Genomic DNA, 13,104 nt, shown 5'->3' on the forward strand with positions numbered 1-13,104 from the left:
AGAAATTCCATTCAATGATTCACTCCCCAAGCAGCTGCAATGGCCAGAGCTGCGCCGATCTGAAGCCAGGAACCTGGAGCCTCCTCCAGGTCTCCCGTGTGGGTGCAGGATCCCAAGGCTTTGGGCCATCCACTGCTTTCCCAGTCCAAAACCAGGGAGCTGGATGGGAAGCAGTACTGCTGGGATTAGGACTCATGTGGGATCCTGGTGTGTGCTATGCAAGGGCTTCAGCCGCCAGGCTGCCGCTCTGGGTAGCCCAGGCAGGTTTTACTGAGCCAGCAGCAAGTGCTTGGTGATTGCTTGCCATCTGCATGTGGCACAGGATGATGGGAAAGGGAGAAGACGGTACCCCAGCCTGGCTGCACCTGTGCCTTCATGGGGAGTTACTCAGCTGGTTTGGTTGGAGCTGCCCTCCCTGCAGGCTGAGAATGGGAGTTGATATCTGTCCAGCATTTGCTAATCTGCGCATGTGACTTCTAGAAGAGGGGCAGCTTCCATTTAGCAACCGTAAAACACACCTTCCCCAGGGATGAGGTCACAGCTCGGGGTGGGTAGGCTGAGAGACTTCCTGTCACTGCCTTTGTGGGCTGCTTGCATACACTGCCCTGCTTGTGCAGTTGTGGGGTGGGTGCAGCATTCAGCTTTGCACTGTGTCTCATGTCTGTCCTTCCTTTTCTAATTCCCCACAGCCCCCTGAAATAAGCTTGTAGGCGTGATAGAGAGCTGGAGTGAGGCAAGGTTGTCCACTAAGTTGTGGACATGTGAGCTGACTTCCTTTCTTCTAAGGCCGGGCTTCACCTAGATCTTCAAGGAACTGGGCTCACTTTTTTTTTTTAAGATTTATTTTATTTTATTACAAAGTCAGATATACAGAGAGGAGGAGAGACAGAGAGGAAGATCTTCCCTCCGATGATTCACTCCCCAAGTGAGCCGCAACGGCCAGTGCTGTGCCGATCCAAAGCCGGAAACCAGGAACCTCCTCCGGGTCTAGTGCTTTGGGCCGTCCTCAACTGCTTTCCCAGGCCACAAGCAGGGAGTTGGATGGGAAGTGGAGTCGCCAGGATTAGAACCGGCGCCATATGGGATCCCGGGGCGTTCAAGGCGAGGACTTTAGCCGCTAGGCCACTGTGCCGGGCCCTGGGCTCACTTTTTAAAACAAGATCGATTGATTTGAAAAGCAGAATGACAGAGATACACAGAGACTCTTCATCTGTCGACTCAGTCTCCAAATGGCCAGTGTAGCCAAGGCTGGGCCAGGAACCTGGATTGCATCTGGGTCTCCCATGTTGGTGGCAGGGGTCCAAGTATGTGGGTGATCTTCCCCAGCTTTTTCAGGCACATTTGTGGTGAACTGAATTGGCAGCAGAATAGGCAGGACTTGAACTGGCACCCTCATAGGAGATATAAGTGGTGGATTAACGTGCTGTACCACAGCACTAGTCCCAGAGGGTCATTTTTCATTCAGCTGGCTGGAAAGTCTCTAGGCACAGGACTTCCAAAGGCGTTGCCTGAAACCTGACCCTTTTCTAGACGAGGGACTGAAAGCTTCTATAGGCACTGTGTCCCTGCTATCATCCACACCTGTAAGCAAGTCCCTGGCACCTGGAGCTATAGTAACCTGAGACTGCTTTCCCCTGCTGCATCTGGAAATGAGGGCTTCGGACTGTGCTGGTATCCAAAACATGTGCCATGTTGGTTTGTGTTGAAAATCCAGTATACAGCATAAAATAACTGAACAGTTAACTCTTGCATTAATTAACATAGTAAGTAAGCTCATTAAAAGTGTTAAAACTCAGAATACTAGGCCTGGCATGATGGCTCAGTGGCTAAATCCTTGCCTCGCATGTGCTGGGATCTCATATTGGTGTCCAAATACTCTGTAGAAAGCAGGTGTTGTATGGTGAAAAAAATGAAGAGCTTTAACAGTGTTACCTTTCAGTGTTTCCTGCAAACTAGTTTCTTGACACATAAATCAAGCAAACTCGTTTCTGTTTAAAAAAAAAATCAATAGTTGTGCCAAAGAAGTGAAATAGTGAAAGTATACATTTAGATCTTGTCAAATACAACTGAGTAAAACATGTCTAGATCAAGTTGTGAATTGTTAATTGATATGGTATTGAACTATTCCAAAAATGAACCTTTGTAAGTCAAGTTGGATTTCCCTTTGGAGAAAATCATGTGTGAATGTTCTGTTCTAGCCATGTAGAACTTAACCTTCAACTTTTTAATCAATGTTACTTCCTTTGTTTAACTCTTTGTTATCATTTTGTTTGTCTAAAATTCAGCGGGGATGGCTTTCTAAAACTTCAGACATAGTAGTGTGAATGAATTGTTAAAAAATAGAAACAAATTTGATTAAAGTGAAAAAAAATAAAAAAGAAAACCAAGTAATCACATAAAATACCTTGGGATTTGGCTTCTGATGAGAGTCCAAAGACAGCTTAAACTGACCTGAACAATGCACAAAGCCAGATGTGTCACAGAGTGGAAATAACTGCTTCCCAGCATGAGTCAGGTAGCAACAACAACAACGCACACACACCCTGGTTCACTCCCTGCAATCCTGCCATGAATGGGATAGGGCCAGGGCTGGGGCCAGGAGCTAGGAACTCAATCCAGGTCTCCCCTGTGGGTGGCAGGAGCCAGTTACTTGAGCCTTCACCATGACCTCTCACTGTGCATTAGCAGCAAGCTGGAGTCAGAAGCTGGTATCGGGGATCCAAACCAATGACTGGGGATAACCAGAGAAGGATCTGCATGGAGACGCAAAGTGCAGCAGGTGCTTGCTGGGGGATGGGGAGGTGGGGAGGAACCAGGCAGTGAGTGACAGTCAGGGAGGTGGTGAGCATTTTGTGAAATGAGTGGTGCTGGCTGTACAGCTGTTAATGTGCCAGAAAATGAAGCGTAAGCTTTAAAATGAGTGAATCAGTTCTCAAAATAAGAAAGCTGCATTTAAAAAAAATCACTGCCAACCTGCCAGTGTCATGGCCGCTTCCTGCATGGCCAACAGTGGTTCCACAAGTGATTGAATGGGCCCCCACTGGCTGCTGGACCCTCCTGGAGATACCAAGAGCAGAGGCAGAGGTCTGAGGAGTGGCCCTGCCCTCAAGGGACGCAGATGGGAGTAGCGCAGCTCAGTGTGCACAGGGGGTTGGCCTGCTCATCTGTGAACCTCTGCATTTAGTTTGTGCTCACGAAATTGTCCCTGTGTGCCAAACAGCATTCCAGAACTAGAACAAAGGTATATCGGGAGCTCATGGTGTCTGGGGACTCACGTGCAGAGATCTGTCAACTTTTTACAGGAGAACACTTTTTTTGTTATTTCAACAAAAAGCCTTAAAAAAAAATTTTTTTTAATCAGGGTATCCAAAACAATCTTGGAAAAAAAAAAAACAACTTCCCAATTTCAAAACTGACTACTAAGCAGCAGGATTCGGGATGCTGTGGTACTGGCCTAAGGGTGGGTGCAGCTCAGCTGAACCAGACGGAGGGCTCAGAGATGAGTGACTCTATTGGTGGGTCAGTTCATGGTGGCAGAGAATAGCGTAGAGGTTGCCAGGAAGAAAGCAGAGGGAAGTGTGCCGTTATTGCTCCATGCTTTCTGTCTGGGCTGATGAAAGCATTCTGGCAATGAACAGCTGTATCCATTGTACAACCTCGTGAGTAGTCTCTGCCCCTCAAGGAAGCACTCACATGTGGTTTCTGTGGCAAGTTGTGTGGAATGTGTGTCTACCACCACCACCCAAAACAAGGGAATGGAAGTTTGGATGAGCAGGAATTAGTCTCATAGAGTGCAGGAACTGAGTCCCAAGTGTGCAGTGGGATCTGGGTGTGGGATTTCCTCTGAGCTTAAATGCTAGATGATTTGTACTAATGGACAGCAGTGCTGTTTTTGAAATAGGGCATGGAGCTAAAGAAAGATGGCCTAGGTAGGGGCTGGTGCTTCATGCCGTATTTCCACTGCCCCGTGGTACGGGGTGAAAGACTGAATTGCCTAGGAATACCTGTGGTGCAAAATCACTTGGTCAGTCCCTGTAGCAGCAATTACAGATGGGACTGGAAGTCCAGTGGGTCTATGGCAGTGAGGGGGATGGGTGTGTAGGGCCCACAACTGAGATTTTTTATGGTGGAAAAGTTTCCCACCCTTGGTGTGGGGGCACCAAGAAGGGCAGGGGTTTCTGTCACCCACTCTCTGACTGGAGCGTGCATTTGCGTGGCCCTTAATTTTTGGCTGACCATTTTGGAGCAGGTGGGACAGGGCTTTCTGCTGAGCCTGGAGTCTGATGCGATACCTATTTTCTCCCTGGACAGAAAAGGGGGATTTCATCGCACTGGATCTTGGTGGTTCTTCCTTTCGGATCCTGCGGGTGCAAGTAAATCACGAGAAAAAGCAGAACGTCCACATGGAGTCTGAGGCCTATGAAACCCCCGAAAACATCGTGCACGGCAGTGGGAGCCAGGTGGGTTCCAGGGTGCCTCTGGGCATCAGACTTCCCTGGCTGAGCCCCTGGAGGGGATACTGGGAGGAGTCTGCAGCCAGTGCATCTGGACAAGGGCTCTTGGATGGGCAGGCGTGGTGGCTCCTGAGGAGGGCTGGGCAGTGCTTGGAGAGATGCCCAAATGCTTGCTCTTGCGATAAATGGGGAGGAAACATCTGTAGGTACTGGAGCTTTCTCAGGATGGCAGGAGTGAGGAGAGGCCCTGGCCTTGCCAGCTCTGAGCCTCCTTCCCTGCAACCTCAGGCCTGCTTCTGCAGCAGGTTCAGTGTAGCCCTTGTAGGAAATGTCCCTCCTCCAGGTTTGGACTCCATGCCCCACAGGGTGTCGCTGAGTTTTCATGGAGCCAGCATTCAAGTTCCTAGCCCCGAGGTGGCCAGGGAGGGCTCCTTTACCCACTCCTGTCAGGCTGGCTTCCGGGGAACCCCTGGGAGTACCATAATCTTTGGGTCCCCTGAGCCCAGCCTCTCCTCTGGACCTTTCTACTCCCCCAGCCTGTCCCCCGTGTCCTGAATAAGGGCCTTGGTCCAGGATGCCGACTCAGAGTATGTCAAATGTTTGCTCTATGGAGAGTGTTAGCATGGCAAGTTGATTACTAAGGCTTCCGAAGAACCCAGTGGTTCTGGGGTGGACTTTGAGGTGAGACCCAGGAGCCCCTCCCCTGGCCTCAGTGCACATGGGTGGGACCGGAAACAGGCCGCCAAACCTTTCTTTGTCTAGGGACTAATCCTGGCCTATGACCTGCTTCCTGGAGTTTAGGTGAGCGCCAAAGGAGACAGTGTCCCTGGAGTAGGTGGGGTGGCTTGATGGGCAGCTACTGAGGTGTGCATGTGTCACTCAGGGGCCAGGCCTACCTGCAGGTTTGTCATGAGCCTTCCATCCCTGGACTGTCAAGACCAGCCACTTCATCCCATGTGTGCATACAGCGGCCAGAGGACAGGTTTCCTAGCTGTGGCCAGTTGGCAACTGCATTGGCTCCGTTTTGCCCATGGCTAGCGGCTTGGTATCCTGCTTGTACATTTGGAAGCTTGCCCTGGCCCAGCACTGTGTCCCCGTGGTTCCAAGTGACCCGATCCTTGGTACCTTCAACCACTGGGACTCTTGGCATGTGCTCTGTGGCCTGACCCTTTAGGAGCCGGTGGCAGGGGCAGGGCAGGTCTGCAGCTGCACATTCAATGCATTTACTTCCACAAGAACTTCCTTCTCACCACTGCTGCCCTTCCTAACTACCCTCTTTATCACTCCCAGTCTCTGCCCTCTCCTTCTCTTCTCAATCCCAGGAACACCCCCTGCCCATTTTTTCCTGTTGTCTCTGTTTCTTCCTTTGTCCCCTCTGAGGGATATAATAATGACAATGGTAATGTAGTGTTACTATGCAAACGTAGTACTTGCTGAACTTACCTAAGCACTTTATGTGTATTAACTCCATTAGTTATCACAGTAGCTCTGTGGGGTGGATAGGTGTTGCTGTTACTCTTATTTTTACAGATGGGGAAGTTGAGGCTCATGTGTTTCATAATGAGCCACATGGCAGAATTAGGACGTGAATGTAGGCAGTCTAGATTCCAGGTGCTATAGTTTCAGCAGCTTGGAACTTGGGGCCTGAGCTTTGTCTTGTTTGTTTGATGGTGTGATGGGCAAGAAGAGTTCAGCAGGGAGGGGAAGGGAGCAGGTAGTTGGAAGAGAGCAGGTAGGTTGAAGCAGGGGTTCCCTTGCAGGAATTTGCTGCTGGGCTAGAAGTACATGTTGGTGGTCCCTTCTCCTGAGCCCTTTCCCTCGCCCAGGCAGGGAAGTCCCCACTTCCCTACAGAACCTTCTAAGGTTGGATCCACAGATTGAGCAATAGCTAGTTCTGGGGACAACTGCCCAAGGGGGGATTCCCATCTTCTGTCAAGCATGGGAATTTTCTAATAGATGGTTCTCCCCTCCCCCTCTCCAATTTGAAAGGCAGCATTAAAAAGAATCAGAGATATGTTCCATCCACTGATTCTCTTTCCAAATGACTGGAATGGCCAGGAGTTTCTTCAGAGTCTCCCACGTGGGTAGCGGGCCCCATGGGCTTGGGCCATCCTCCACTACTTTGCCAGGATCGTTAGCAGGGAACTGGATGGGGAGTGGTGTCTGGGACAGGATTTGGGATGCCAGCGTCATAAGCAGTGGCTTAATCCACTCCACCACAGTGCCAGTCCTTCAGGTAGATTTGGTAGATTTTTTTTAACCTCTTTATTTTGGATATTAAAGTTACAAGTTTGAAGAAAAGCAGAAACAATCCCTGCATATGCCTTTCATGCATTTGTTAATTCTTTCCTTTATCCTCGTCCTCTTATTTCAAATACATGTGCACATGTACATGTGTACATGTGTACCTGCACACATACACGCGTACTCAAAACTGCCCCCAATGTCTCAGTGCAGTTCAGCTTAGGTACAAACGCAGCACTTAGAAAATACCAGTTATTCCCGGCGGCGTGGCCTAGCGGCTAAAGTCCTCGCCTTGAAAGCCCCGGGATCCCATATGGGCGCCGGTTCTAATCCCGGAAGCTCCACTTCCCATCCAGCTCTCTGCTTGGGGCCTGGGAAAGCAGTTGAGGATGGCCCAATGCATTGGGACCCTGCACCCACGTGGGAGACCCAGAGGAGGTTCCTGGTTCCCGGCATCGGATCGGTGCGCATCAGCCCGTTGCGGCTCACTTGGCGAGTGAATCATCGGAAGAAAGATCTTCCTCTCTGTCTCTCCTCCTCTGTGTATATCTGACTGTAATAAAATGAATAAATCTTAAAAAAAAAAAAGAAAAAGAAAATACTAGTTACTTAATTTGGGGAATTTCAATACCTAAATGCTGAGGGAGCTGCTAGAATGCTAGTTCATGTTTCTTTTTAGACACTTGAGTTTTGAATGGACAGAGTCATGGCTCTTCCCTTGCTTGTTGACCCGAGACAGAGGTTAGCCCAAGGGTGGCTTCCTGTCTCTGACCAGAGGTGTGCCCAGCAGTTCCCCTCCCTTCTCAGCAGAGCGCTGTGCCCGTGGGAGGCAACTGCAGGTCGTGTCTGTGCAGATCCGGTCCTGCAGCCTGGGTTCCCCTGGGTGCCAGTGCCAGCCTCCCCTTCTTCCTTCCGCCCCAGCTGGTGCTGGGGAGCCTGGGACTTCTGTGCAGATAGTGTGGATATGAGAGTAGACTTAGCGAAGAGCTTATATCAGTCGCCAATGTGGGTCATGGTAAGCTTAACTGAGCCTCAGGGAGGGGGCGGGATGAGGCTCCGCAGGCAGGGGGGCCCGCTATAGTGGGGGCCTGAGGAATGGGCACCTAGGGCCACCGCCCCCAGCACTCATTGGGTTTTACTTCATGCCAGCACAGAAGCTGACATTAGAGCTGGATCAACAGCGTCTGGGGATGGTTGGAAATGGCAGCAAGGACCCTTGACCCCTGTCAGGCACGTGGCCTGTGGGAGCAGACTGGGCAGCCTCATGAGACCATGGTTTGCTTCTTCTGGTCTGTCCTTCTGGGTACCAAGAAGCTACGTTTGTGTCCATCCTATGTGTGGGGAAGGTGGCATGAGGTAGAGGGTGGCAGGGGAGTGGCATGGCTGCCCAAAGAGCCCTTGGATGCCCAGGCTGTACTCACAGTAGTACTCACAGAAGTAAAGGCAAGTGAGGCTTTTCTACTAACCTCTCCTCTGGTTAGAAACTAAATGGTATCTTCTGGTCTGAGTGCGTAGGTGAGCTGAGCCAGTGGGAAGGTGGAAAGGCAGAGGGGGGTGGGAGCAAGGGGGTGTCTGGGTGCCAGAGCCTTGCATGTGGTGACATGGGTGCTGGTAAGGCATGGCGGGGGCAGGAGGCAGCTTGTGAGGATCTGATGAGTGCTACCCTTCAGACGTATGCCCTGTGTTGGGTCTATATTTCATATGGGAATAAAGTTAGTGTCTGACCACCTGTGAAGTCACTTCCGCTGGCACTCGCAGAGGAGCTCTGTGCCAGTTTTCTGTGACTTTCAAGTCTTCTTGGTACCCAGTGACTAATCCTGGGCCCCCCCCACCCCCCGAGGGGGTGTGGGGCGCTGGTTAAGAACAGTTCTCTGACATCCATGCACAATGCAGGGACCTCATCCCCTGCCCCCCCACACACACTTGTGCTTGGGAGGGAAACAGGAACCTGCCCCACATGCCCTCTCTCCCACCTGACCGCCCTTCCACACCTGCTCTAGCTTTTCGATCACGTCGCCGAGTGCCTAGGAGACTTCATGGAGAAAAGGAACATCAAGGACAAGAAGCTGCCTGTGGGCTTCACCTTCTCCTTCCCTTGCCGACAATCCAAAATAGACGAGGTAAGAGCGTCTGGGAGCCTGGGCCCCTCAGACACGAAGGGACTGGTTTCCACCAGCCCCCAATCCCCCCTTCCTCCCTGGGTGCCCAGTGGTGTTGTGTTGGAAACATGGGCAGGAAATCAACATGTGGTGCTGATGCAATGCTTGCTTTATCAACTGCTTTCATTATGGGCATGCATTTAGAGTGAAATCCTGGCATTTGTGGCCACCAGATCAGCAGAGCCATCTTATTGACCCTAAACAAGGGAAGGAAAAGAAAGTAGGTCACACATGTTCCAGGCAGAGGTAGATCTGGAACGCCTCCTTGCCTGTGAGAGCTGGGGGTTGGTTGAGAACAGACTCCAGTGGGTGGCTGCCTTGGTCATTTAGCAGCCATTTCTTGAGTGCTGACCTTGGGCCGGGCACGAGGCCAGGCCCTAGGAGACAATAGCTAGGGGAGACCGAGCCTACCCACCCACCAGAAGATGAAACCTTCCAGGAATGAAGGTGTAGCAGGGTGGGGCCCTGGTGCTTGGGATGGTCTGCAGTAGGAGTCCCACCTGCCTGCTTTGCTTCCCATCTGGGCCAGGCTACCTATGAGGCAGTCAGTGGGCCACACACTCCCAGCCTGCCGTCCAGGGCACCTGTGCATGCTCCTCGAGGCTGGCTTGGCCCTTGGAAACTGTCCAGGTGTACGGTAGCAGCCTAGATCTGCAAGGCAGACCTGGAGAGTGGAGGAAACGGCCTATGAGGCGATAGACCCAGCAGTGTTGGAAGATGTTGGCCATGTCTCCTGGCTTCTGGCCCCACACTTCTCCCACAGCGCCATGTTCTCTGAGGCTTGGTCTGGGCAAGGGGAGGGAAGCAGGGTCCAGGGGCTGTGCCTGACTCAGCCACAATGCTGCTCAGCAAGGAACCATAATTCCTCCCCAAGGCCTGGCCATGACAGCCTCCACTCTGCACAGCTATCATAGCAAGCAAGGGTAGGGCCTGTGTGGAAGGGGACCCATTTCTCTCTCATCCAGGAGGTCCACAGGGCCCAGGCAGCCATGTCCCCAGCTCCGCTGTGTTCATTGGTAGTGAACAGCATTCCTCTGCATTCTCACCAATAGGAAATCCAAAATGGAGTCATTCCGTATGACTTGTGCAGTCAGTCCTTACATATGAGTTGCCCAAGAGGCACAAGTCCTAGTTATCAGCATCATCCCAAAGGTGTCCAGGGCCTGGTCTTGGCAGGTCAGCAGCCAAAAATTTTCCTGGCCTGCTGCTTCTCTTTCTATTGTGGCCCTGGATCCTCTGCCGGGGGCTGTGGAAACCTAGGTCTGGTGGGAATTTATCTTGTTCTTCCCCCTTAAAAAATATTTTCAGCTATTTGGGAGTCAAGGGGAGGGAGACAGAAATCTTCCATCAGTTCTCCCACATGATCACTACGGCTGATGCCGGGCCAGGCTGAAGGCAGGAGCTTTGAGCTCAGTCCAGGTCTTTCATATGGGTGCCAGGGACCCAACGACTTAAACCGTCACTGCTGCCTTCAAGTTGCACATCAGGAATAAGCTGGAATCTGAAGCAGAATTAGTTCAAACCCAGGCACTTAGATACGGGACGCAGTTGTCTTTAATCACTGCACCAAATGCTCACCCTTCCTGTCTTTAAATGGGGTGTGGCTGCACAGCTGATGCCCTGGCCCTGTGGCATGCTCTACCTGCTGATAGCTGCTTTATGCTGCTGCAAGCTGCATGTTAGGAGTGGCTTCTTCCCCTCGTGGTAGACCCCAGAGAAACCAGTGAGAGTGCATGGGAAGTGGATCAGAGCCAGGCTCCGTCACCCAGGGAGACCTGGAGGAAGCTTCCCGGCCCAATAGTCTCTGCCTTGTCTGCATCCTGGAGCTGCCCTTCAAGGACTGGTGGACCCGAACCTCATCCTACCTTGCGTGCTGTCCTTTGCAGGCCGTCCTAATCACCTGGACGAAGCGATTTAAAGCGAGTGGTGTGGAAGGGGCAGATGTAGTCAAGCTGCTGAACAAAGCCATCAAGAAACGAGGGGTATGTCCTCTTGGGTCCTCCATGTCCTGGCTGTGTGGACGTGGGCTGGTGGGGGAGGAAGTCTGTGTCCCAAGATACAGCAGGACCCTGTGTGGGGGCTGGGGGCGGATGGGGCGGGGAGTAGTGCTGGAGTCTGTGGACTCCGGCAGATCAGGGCTAGTCAGAGCTGTCACAGTGCTGCCCATGGGGCAGGCAGGGGATCGCTGCCTCCTGGCAGAAATTCAAGGCTCAGCAGGAAGCAGGGGGTCCCCGGCTGTGTGGTGTGCTCACTGTCAGGGAACTGGTACCACCCACAAGCTCATGGTGGTCGTGGAAACGTGAGGGCTCCTACCAGTCTCTTGCAGGCAGGAGAGTAGTTCAGAACACCCCATTCTGCCTCCCCAGGACTATGACGCCAACATCGTAGCCGTGGTTAACGACACAGTGGGGACCATGATGACATGTGGCTATGACGACCAGCAGTGTGAAGTCGGCCTGATCATTGGTAATGGCCACCCCTTTGCTTCTTGGCAGCACTGAGCACCTCTGTCTCAGCTGGGTCATGGCTTCTCTCCATGTCATCTCTCTCAGGCACTGGCACCAACGCCTGCTACATGGAGGAGCTGAGGCACATCGACCTGGTGGAGGGCGACGAGGGAAGGATGTGCATCAACACTGAGTGGGGAGCCTTCGGGGACGACGGCTCCCTGGAAGACATCCGCACTGAGTTTGACAGGGAGATTGACCGGGGTTCCCTCAACCCAGGAAAGCAGCTGTGAGTAGATGACATGGGGGACTCTCTGGAAGACAGGGGTGGATGCCCAAAGCCAGGTGGCCACAACCAGGAAAGGCCATCATGCTGCATGGCTCATCACCCCTTGATGGGCACAGAGGCATGGCTGTGACATCAGCTGCTTTAAAAGCCTGCTCATACCACGTTGCTGTGTTTTTATTTATCTTTAATTTAATCCCATTCTAATTGAGTTGTTGTACATGGTTTTGAGGTTTCAGCACACTGCCTGCCGTCATGGCCACCAAGCCTTCCACCAGCCTTAAGCTAGGGTTGGTTGTCTGCTGCTGGTTTGTAGAGAGGTGGCCGGTGACCTTGTGCCCCCTGTGTTCTGATACTAGAGAGGATTTTCAGTGTTGTAGTCACACCAAAACTCTTCATCTCCCAGGCTGGACAGTTGCCCTAATCAATCAGGTGGCGTGATCAAAGGCCAGCTGGCCACCCAGGGGTGGTGGTGATGGTGAATACAGTGGGTTTGTTTTCTTTCAGAGATTGATTTATTTGAAAGGCTGAGTTAGAGAAATAGAGAGGGAGAGATCTTCTGATTGCTAATTTATTCCCCAAATAGCCATGACAGCTGGGGCTGCGCCAGGCTGAAGCCAGGAGCCTGGAACTTCATCCAGGTCTCCCAACATGGGTGCAGGGGTCCAAACACCTAGGCTATCCTCCACTGCTTTCCTAGATACAGGAAAGGAGGGTTGATCTGAAGTGGAGCAGCCAGGGCTTGAACTGGAGCTCACATGGCATGGGGTATCACAGTTGATGGCTTCACCCCATGTGCCCCAACACTGAGTTTCTAAGTGCATGGATTCCTAAGTTCTCAGATCCCCAAGTGGAGCATTTGCTGCTCAGGTTGGACTAGGGGTCCAACTTAGGGTCATGAGGTCCCAGGTCCAAAGTTCCGATGGCTGAAAATGTTTTGTGTTATTCCCCCTTTTGGTCCACTGACCTGGCCCCTGATCCTAAGATATTTTCTATGCTTATTTGTGTTCTTCTGGGAGCTGTGGTGTGCTTGTTTTCCCCACAGTTGCACACACCTGCAGGCACCACCCTGCATCTCTCAAGCCCTCAGGTCTCCCGCAGTCCCAAGCAGGCGTGGCCCCAGGGCTTGCAGTTTGTAGCTACAGTTTGTTGACCTACCTCATCAGAGATCTGCCTTCTGAGCAGCTGTGGTTCAGATGTCTCTAAAGTGCTGCCCCACACCTCCAGGCTGACCTAGGAACTGAGCGCCTGTGGGTGGATGGATGGTTGAAGGATGAATGGGAGGTGGGTGGAAGGGTAAGCAAGAGGATAAATCCAAGAGGAAGAGAGAAGCCTGCCTGCTGCTCATGAGTCAGCTTTCCTAAAGGACAAGTCCAGAGAGAGAGGTGACAGATTCCTGAGCTGCCTCACGTGTTTCTGGGAATAGCTGTTGTTCTGCCCAGACAAAATTCTGCTCCTTCCTCAGTCTGCTTGCTGGATCTCTGGATCTGTGCTGAGTGTCTTCCGTGGATTGC

General features: G+C 52.0%; 1 protein-coding gene across 3 annotated transcripts in view; it reads left to right on the top strand.

Moving 5' to 3' along the window:
- Positions 1–13,104, top strand: part of HK1 (hexokinase 1) — a 90,915-nt gene that overhangs the window by 58,747 nt on the left and 19,064 nt on the right. For all 3 annotated transcript variants that reach the window (XM_058672048.1, XM_058672050.1, XM_058672049.1), the window contains 5 exons: positions 4,312–4,460; positions 8,699–8,818; positions 10,744–10,839; positions 11,224–11,323; positions 11,410–11,593. In XM_058672048.1, the coding sequence (XP_058528031.1) occupies positions 4,312–4,460; positions 8,699–8,818; positions 10,744–10,839; positions 11,224–11,323; positions 11,410–11,593 (649 nt within the window). The remainder of the gene's footprint in view (positions 1–4,311; positions 4,461–8,698; positions 8,819–10,743; positions 10,840–11,223; positions 11,324–11,409; positions 11,594–13,104) is intronic.

The sequence above is a fragment of the Ochotona princeps genome, chromosome 13, assembly GCF_030435755.1.
Source record: "Ochotona princeps isolate mOchPri1 chromosome 13, mOchPri1.hap1, whole genome shotgun sequence".
Taxonomy (NCBI): Eukaryota; Metazoa; Chordata; class Mammalia; order Lagomorpha; family Ochotonidae; genus Ochotona; species Ochotona princeps.